Genomic DNA, 9,492 nt, shown 5'->3' on the forward strand with positions numbered 1-9,492 from the left:
CTAGTGTGATGATAGGGACTGTTGAGTGCCCTCTAGTTGTGCAGATCAAGGATAGTTATAGTCCTTCAAGGGTGGATGGAGTTGGGAGTCATTTGGACCTCACAAAGGAAAGGAAAATGGTGCAACAGTAGTCCATGTGTGACTGTCTAAACTAAAGATCTAATGGTTTGTTTTTATCTAATCATGAGTTTGTTGTAGGTAATAGGTGGAATACCAATTCATTTCATGAGTTGTTATTGCCAAAAAATTTTGCAAGAGGCCAAAGTTGTAGGTGTCCTTCTAGAAGGATGAATGGAGTACAAATAAGACCCCTATTCTCTTGGGACAAGAGATTTTTCATAGAAGGGAAGTATGGTGTAGTAGCACATCCTATTGCATGGAGGCACATGAAGCCATTTTGGTATAGAACATGGAGTCAAGTGTTTAGAGGACCTAAAAATGATATAATAAATCCTATTAAGGAATTTGAATGTAATAGGAAGAATGAAATGAGTTTTGAGTGCAAATGGACCTAGTAGGGGTCAATAAGTCTAAATATGTAAAAATGGCACAAAGGATGTCTAATTAGTTTAATTAGGTTGTGTTGAGTAATTTTTGATGCAATAAGGCTCAAATAAACCCTTTGATGTTGATAAATTAGAATTAGGAGTATTATGTCTAGTATTGTCAAATTTAAATTTGAAACCCAACGGTTAGTTGGCCAAACAAGAGATTTAATTATTTGTTAAGAGAAAAGTTGTTATGGTTAGTTTAGGAAGGTTTATGTTGGTCTATAAATCATTCTACATGAACTGGAAGAGCAAGATTTAAGTTTGGGGAAGAATCTCAAGTGCAATGTATGGACAAATTCTTTGTAGTACAAAAATATGAAAGTTACTTTCATATTTGGTTTGTATCCTTTTAATTATTTATTTTGACTGTCCCAAAGAACACTACTGTAGGTGCACATTTTGTGTTATTTTGGTGTCAAAATGATAAGTTAGGGCTCATTCCTCTGTATATAATTGCTTTTCCTTGAGAAATGAGACCCTATAAATTTATTTTTAACTAACCAAATGACAAGAATGCAGGGAAAAGAGAATTAGTTGGTGATAATCAAGAAAAGTGTCTATTTGTGTGAGAAGAAGCATGAAAATGGAGGCATGAGTATAGAAGAAGAAGATCTACCTTAAGGAGGTAGTATTTTAATGTGAAATATTGTTAGGGGATGGTAAATTCATGGTCAATAACAAGTTGAAAGTTCTGGAAGTGATTTTTGGGGTTTGAACAAGGAAGCCCTAGCTTAGAAGGCCTAAAAAGTGGGGTTTAGTATCTAACCTATCAAATGAGTGTGTCTTGTCTTGAAACCTGGAAAATCCATTGTTTTTAAACATTTGTGAAGACTATTTTTTGGTTTGAATTTTTGGTCCTACCATTTGTGGGTACTGGCTTTGTAAAAGAGGGCTAATTGGGCTTAGTTGGAGTGTAGCAGGGTGTTGGTCTGAATATTTCGTTGAAAAGAACAATAGTTTATTTTCACATATGTTATGTAACTTCCAAAAGGGTATCTGGAAGTCCAATTTTTTTTCTAAGTGTTTTGGGAAAAAAATGAATTAAGTCTAAAAAAACGGTCTGGCAGGGCTACTAGGATTAAGTCTAGGTTGCATCCAGGTAAGAAGATTTTGTATAAACCTAGAAAATGGGTATGTGTTGGTTGTTGAGTCAGTTGGTTGGGGTATGTGAAGACCCTATGAGATGCTATTTTTATTGATTGAGTTGGTAATCCAAATTTGAATTCTTTGTTGAAAGAGAAGACTAGAAAACCTTGAGGGATTCCAAGGACAGTTTGACAAAACAACAAGTATAGCCTATTGGGGTGTTTGTGGATAAGTATCCTCTACATCATAGTGGTATCAGATCCACTAGTAGGTTCTTGAGGGAGGTAAGGAAGAGGGAGGAGGTTTTTATTAGTTGGGGTATATACAAGATGCCTCCTAAACAACAAATAGCCAGGGAGAACCAGGAGTTGAAAGAGACCTTGGAGATGGAAAGGAGAGAATGGAGAGAGAAAGAAGAAACAAGGGAGAGAGAGATGAGGAAAATGAGAAGGGAGAATGCAGCATTGAAAGAAAGGTTATAAGGCTTGGAGAGAGGATCTAGAAGAGGACCAAAAAATGAAGAAGAAGATGTTGAAGCAAATGATGGATTAGATGAGAATGAGAATGAAGGAAATGGAGAAGGGGAACTAGACCCTGAAGAGAGAAGGATGGTGAGACTATTGAAGGTAGTACAAGGAGGTGGAAGTAAGACAACTATTGATTTGCCTATCTATCATGGAAATATGGATAGTGAGGAGGTATTGGAGTGGATTGATGCCCTTGAAAACTACTTTGAGTATGAAGACATGAATGAGGACAAGAAGGTGAAGTTTTCTAAGACAAAGTTAAGAGGTACGACTCTAACATGGTGGAGTAGTGTGCAGACAGAGAGAGTGGAAAGAGGAATGTCTAAGATCACCACATGGAGTAGGATGAAGGCCATGATGAAGGATCAATTCTTTCCATCTGATTATGCTATTCAAACTAAGAGGTTGAGACAAAATCAGAAACAAAAAGACATGGATGTGATGACCTACACTAAGAAATTCCACAAGTTGAGTCTAAGAGGTGGATTGGAAGATGAGGATGAGAAGGTTGCAAGGTACCTAAATGGGTTTAGATACAACATGCAAGATGAGATTGGTTTGAGTATACCAAAGACACTTGGGGAGTGTTTTCAGTTGGCTACAAGAGTTGAAGAAAAGGTAAAGAGGAAGCAAGAGAGACATGGAGGAAGTGGCAGAGGTAATGAAAATAGAGTTAGGGGAAGTAGGCCTAACAGTGAAGGACAAGGACAAGACAAAAATGATAAGAGTAATGACACGTTTTATGATCATAGGGGTGGATACAGAAGTGGAGGCAGATTTGGATCAGGTAGAGGATCAAGAGCCTTCATGGGAAGGTGCTTCGCATGCATTGAAGTTGGGAACACTTTCTTCAAGTGTCCAATGAATGAACAAGGTGGCAAGAAGACTGAGAAAATAATTCATTTGGCCCAAGGGGAAGAACAACCAACAGAAGAGAAGATTGGTATTGCTGCTCCACAACTTGAAGGTGACTTTTTGAAGTTTGGAAGAGGTCAAAGGTTGTAGTAGGTACATCCCCAGGTATCCATTTTTAGAACTCAATGTTTGAGCCATGGTAAAGTATATAGGATGATCATTGATTCCGGATCTTTTGATAACTTGGTTTCTCAAGAGATGGTTGACAAGTTAAATTTAGTAAGAATACACCATAATAGACCCTACAACGCCACTTGGGTAATAGATGAAAAAATTCTAGTAGTCCAAGAGCAAGCATTTGTAGGATTTACCATTGGTGATTATCATGATAGGGTATTGTGTGAGATTGTTCCTATGACATGTTGTCATGTACTCTTACGAAGGCCTTGGCAATATCAAAGAAGGACATTATGTGATGGGTTCTTGAACACATATGTTGTTTACAAAGATGTTAAAATATTTAAACTAACTCCTTTAAAGAATAATCAGATATTTGACTCTAGTGTAATGTGCTTTGGTAGGAAGGAGTATGTGAGTATGCAGGTTCCTAATGTGAAGGGGACACAAGGTAGTGATTAGGGGCTTGGACAAAAATCAAAAGGGCAACGTTATTCTATTGATGATAGCAAAAGGAAGGTGCAAACTAGTGTGATGATAGGAACTGTTGAGTGCCCTCTAGTTGTGCAGATCAAGGATAGTTATAGTCCTTCAAGGGTGGATGGAGTTGGGAGTCATTTGGACCTCACAAAGGAAAGGAAAATGGTGCAACAGTAGTCCATGTGTGACTGTCTAAGCCAAAGATCTAATGATTTATTTTTATCTAATCATTAGTTTGTTGTAGGTAATAGGTGGAAGACCAATTCATTTCATGAGTTGTTATTCCCATAGAAGTTTGCAAGATGCCAAATTTGCAGGTGGCCTTCTAGAAGGATGAATGGAGTACCAAAAAGACCCTTATTCTCTTGGGACAAGAGATTTTTCATAGGGGGGAGTATGGTGCAGGAGCACATCCTATGACATGGAGGCACATGAAGCCATTTTGATATAGAACATGGAGTCAAGGGTGTAAAGGACCTAAAAATGATATAATAAATCCTATTAAAGCATTTGAATGTAACAGGAAGAATTAAATGAGTTTTGAGTGCAAATGGACCTAATAGGGGTCAATAAATCTAAATATGTAAAAATGACACAAAGGATGTCTAATTAGTTTAATTAGGTTGTGTTGAGTAATTTTTGATGTAATAAGGCTCAAATAAACCCTTTGGCATTAATAAATTAGAATTAGGAGTATTATGTCTAGTATTGTCAAATTCAAATTTGAAACCCAACGGTTAGTTGGCCAAACAAGAGATTTAATTATTTGTTTAGAGAAAAGTGGTTATGGTCGATTTGGGAAGGTTTATGTTGGTCTATAAATAATTTTACATGAACTGGAAGAGCAATATTTAAGTTTGGGGAAGAATCTCAAGTGAAATGTATGAACAACTTCTTTGTAATACAAAAATGTGAAAGTTACTTGCATATTTGCTTTGTTTCCTTTTAATTATTTATTTTGACCGTTTGAGAGAACACTGCTATAGGTGCACATTTTGTGTTATTTTGGTGTCAAAATGATAAGTTAGGGATAATTCTTCTATATATAATTGCTTTTATTTTAGAAATGAGGCCCTATAAATTTATTTTTAACTAACCCAATGAAAAGAATGCAAGGAAAAGAGAATTAGTTGGTGATTATCAAGTAAAGTGACTGTTTGTGTGAGAAGAAGCATGAAAATGGAGGCATGAGTATAGAAGTAGAAGATATACCTTAAGGAGGTAGTATTTTTATGTGAAAAAGTGTTAGGGGATGGTAAATTCATGGTGAATAACAAGTTTAAAGTTTTGGAAGTGAGTTTTGGGATTTGAACAAGGAAGCCCTAGGTTAGAAGGCCTAAAAAGGGGGTTTAGTATCTAACTTATCAAATCAGTCTGTATTGTCTTGAAACCTAGAAACTCCATTGTTTTGAAACATTTTTCAAGACCTTTTTTTGGTTTGGATTTTTGGTTGTACCATTTGTTGGTACTTGCTTTGTAAAAGAAGGCTAATTGGGCCTAGTTGGAGCGTAGCAAGATGCTGGTTTGAATATTTTGTCCAAAAGAACAATAGTTTATTTTCACATATGTTATGTAACTTCCAAAAGGGTATCTAGAAGTCCAATTTTTTTTCTAAGTGTTTTGGGAAAAAAATGAATTAAGTCTGAAAACCTGTATGGCAGGGCTACTAGGATTAAGCCTAGGTTGCATCCAGGTAAGAAGATTTTTTATAAATCCAACAAATGGGTATGTTTTGGTTGCTGAGTAAAGTTTTTTGGGGCATGTGAAGACCCTAGGAGATGTTATTTTGATTGATTGAGTTGGTAATCCAAACTTGAGTTCTTTGTTGAAGGAGAAGACTAGAAAACCTTGAGGGATTCCAAGGACAGTTTGACAAAACAACAAGTATAGCCTATTGGGGTGTTTGTGGATAAGTATCCTCTAAATCACACCTACACAAGATGGAGGCTATCACTTCACATGCTAAAACCTAATACGCCACTGGAGGCAGACGAAGGACCTGCATTCCATGTAGACCTATTTAAGACCTATTTCAACTATACATACTATCGTCGACGGCCTCCAGGAGAGTTCCGACTAGGATGCTGTGCATCCGATGGCACTCCTCTATCAAAATTTTATCCTTTGGAGTTAGAAGTTCGACAATAGGCCGATTTTTCAGAAATTTTTTTTTTATAGAAAAAGATTGACATTGGTATCTGTCTTCTATCTCTCTTCTCTATCCCTCTCTACTATCTCTCTTCTCTCTCCCCTCTCTAGGTCTCTTTCTCCATCCATCTCTTCTTCTCTCCCTCTCTACTTCTCTTTCTCTACCCTCTCTAGGTCATTATCTCTTCTTCTCACCCTCTCTCTCTCTCACCTCTATAGGTCTCAACTTCCATTCCTCCATCATTACCCATGTGGTCAAGTTGCAAGATATTTCCCAAAGTACTTGGTTGCTAGGGTTGATTTTCTTAAGTGTTGGAGTCGGAGTTAGATGAGACCTGCATGATTAAGCTGTATTAAGTGATCAAGTCACCAAGATCTCAATTGTAAACATGACTAGGTTCTAGGGTTTTAGGGTATAGCATAGGTCAAGATTGAGGTATGGTGGTCAAGAATTACCTTCCAATGACAAAAGACATCTAAATGATGAAGAATGAAGGCGATGAACTCATAGAAGTTTGGAGGAGATAATTTGACTAAGTTAAAATTTTGTTTAAGTCATGGTCATGATACTAGCGTGCTCATCAAGAGCAATTTGTGTGAATGAACCCTAGAAATGTGCCCATGCTAGAGAAGCAAGAATTCCAATAAAACCTAAGACAATGCTAGTAAGGGGTCAAAATTAAAGAATTAGGGTACAATTTTTTTTTTTGGCTAAGTCGAGATGTTGCTCAAGGATGACCTAAATCATGGAGTGTAAATCAATCATGAAACATGAGAATGAATAGGTCTTGACCCAAGCAATGTAAGTCCCCCTTGTGATTCCAATAGATATCACATCACAATCATTAAGTCTATCTGCAATATAAAGTCAAGACCTGACTATTGGAATCTTGGAGTCATCCCATTTGATCACGTAGTTTAGCACTTGGGAGGATTTTGTTCAAGAGAGGATAGAATACTTAGTATTTTATTTTGTGTTGCATAGTGCATAAAAAACACATCAATAGAAACCATTGAAAGGTTTGGTTAAAGCCTTCCAATCACAATCTGTATGAGAAGCTATCAAGAGTGCCCAGAATTTGGAAACTTTAGTATCCAAGAACATAATTCATAAGGCACCACTTTTAGAGCAACCAAAGAAGCCTATCAATGTAATATTTTATTTACCTTGGATATGTTTTATCCTAAGTGTGCTATTCCACTTGTGAGACATGGACCAGCTCTGATACCATGTGAGATTTTGCCAAGATCAAGAGGCAATGGAAAGCACAAATAAGAGAGACAAAATATATGATAGAAATAAACTGTATTCTATCAAGATGAAAATATTGATCAACTGGATCATCAAGAGATGTTACATACAATGAATATGAGCCTGCTTATATAGGCAAGGCTATATGGATATGTGAGCACACAAACATGACGTGTGGCTCAATAAGAAACAAGGGTAGGTAGGAAATAGGTGTGGGTAGGTAGGAGAAACAATATAATATTCCACATGAGGTGGATCACCCACTGAATGTGGAGTGTAACAACAAGATCACACCATAAAAGGTGGAAATTCTCCTACACACACCCTCCCAATGTGGCACAAACACCCAAGTGTCTCATACCCAAACTACTATGAAATGCATTTCCTAAGTAAACTTAAGTAAGGTGTAATAATATCCAAGATGAATAATTATTTACACCAACACCCCCCCTTAAGTGCAACTTAGGGGAATGCACTTAAGTCTACAATGCAACTAAGCAATGCAAGATGGGTCCTAGCTACGAGGCCATGTTAGGTACCCATGTACAAATGCAAATGCATGCAAACAAATGTAATGAAATCTCTCACAAAGTGGGGAAAGAGAGAAAAACCCAATGGGAAAAAACCCTCCCCCAAAAGAGAGATGAAAACTAGATACAAAGAACTCTCATAGAAGTATGTGAAGGACAAAACCCCATGTGAGGAAAAATTCCCCCCCATATGAGAGAAGAAGAGAGACTAGGAAGCCCCCCCTTAATCTGGAATCTGCACCAATGATAGAAGCTTAAAGATGAATGAAAAAATTGCTCCATGAACATCAAATAACATTCCTCCCCTTAGGAAGAAACAAAACTAAAGGTGTATCCAAAAAGTCTCCCCAACCATGAAAGGTAGATGGAGAAAAAATACTCATGATGAAAGGAATCTCTGAAAACTGCTCAAGTGTCCCCATGTCGATGCTGAAAGGTACCCCCTCCAAAGGTGGTAAACTGTGCCACACTACTGAAAAAGGCACTATAAGATCTAGTGGAGATGAATGTAGAGCAATATCCAAAGACTCATATGTCTTCTCAAAAGATAAAGAGACCTCCTCCGAGTGTTGTACAAATGTATCCACAATCATGTCAACCTCTAAAGATTGATCATGTAGAGAATACACAAGAGGGTCAGAGTGATCCCTCACAACAATCAAAGAAGGATCATCTTCATCAAAGAGAAGATGAATGTCATGAATGGTGTCTCCCAAATCTACAATGTAGGAGTCCACAAACAAACCTGCAATGTCTGTCAAGTAGGCATCCCAATCAACTGAAACTGGAAGACATGAAATATCCTGTTGCACTGAATCATAAGAAGGCAAAACTGTTACACTAGCTGCATCATCAGGTGCAATAGGTGGTGTGATATCAATAGAAGGAGATGATATGAAAGGCTCAAGAATGGCGTCAGATGTGAGAATCCCCAAGTTCAAATGCCCAAAGTTCTCCTCAAAATCGGAATCATCAACATAGGAAGAATCAACCTCATCAATAGGACCAAAATGTGAAAAAGAGTACAACCGAGATGCATGATCAACCACCCTAGTCGCAACGATAGCTCCACTCCCCAAGTCTCTAATGATAACTAAATCAGGTGTGAACTCCAAAGTTTTCCTAGTTTCCCCATGTGTGATTTGATAGATGGAAAGAAGATTATTTGTCAAGTGGGGTACACACAACACATCATTGAAGGAGTTATCCCTAATGTCAATAGATACTTTCCCAATCACATCCATGTATGTATGATTGCCCATCAAAATCTGTGGCATGTGGCAAGGCTCAAATGTAGAAAACATAGACTACAAAGATGCCATTTGATGAGAAACCCCTGAATCTAGAAGCCATCTCCCTGAATCAGGACTTGTAGTAGCACAAAGAGCTTGTCCCTTTCCTTTATCTATCCCAAAAGAGTGATCCTTTCCTTTATCCTTGGAAGAAGAAGCCGATGTAGACATTCTAGAAGGTAGGTTGATTCTATTCTTCTCAAGAAGATTCTTCAACTCATCAATATCCTTCTTATAACAATGATGTTCATCATGTCTTGACTTCTTGCAATATCCACAAAAAAGATTGTCCTTATATGATTTCCTCTTAGGTGAGAATGGTGAATCACCTTGTTGTGGAGAGGAAGATTGTGCTCCATCTTGTTGTGGTTTAGACTTAGGTTGCTTTTGATTCTTTCCTTTTCCTTGATTACTTTGATTCCCTTTGTTAGCCACCAAAGCTTGTGACTTTGAAGATTTGAGAATCCCCATTGTGGTCAACTTAGATTGCTCAAGTATCAACATCTCTGTGAATGAATCAAATGAGGGAGAAGTGTATGAGGAACCTTGAGCTAACCTATGGGTGTGAAAGCTAGATACAAAGGCTGCATACTC

The 9,492-nt window shown here is 37.5% G+C and overlaps 1 protein-coding gene across 1 annotated transcript; it reads left to right on the forward strand.

Moving 5' to 3' along the window:
• Positions 1 to 2,320: 2,320 nt before the first annotated feature.
• LOC131856697 (uncharacterized) lies at positions 2,321 to 3,169 on the forward strand. Its single transcript, XM_059208577.1, has one exon. It carries the CDS (start codon positions 2,321 to 2,323, stop codon positions 3,167 to 3,169), a length of 849 nt encoding a protein of 282 aa, XP_059064560.1.
• The last annotated feature ends 6,323 nt before the right edge of the window (positions 3,170 to 9,492 follow it).

Source organism: Cryptomeria japonica, chromosome 7 (genome assembly GCF_030272615.1).
Source record: "Cryptomeria japonica chromosome 7, Sugi_1.0, whole genome shotgun sequence".
In the NCBI taxonomy this organism is placed as follows: Eukaryota; Viridiplantae; Streptophyta; class Pinopsida; order Cupressales; family Cupressaceae; genus Cryptomeria; species Cryptomeria japonica.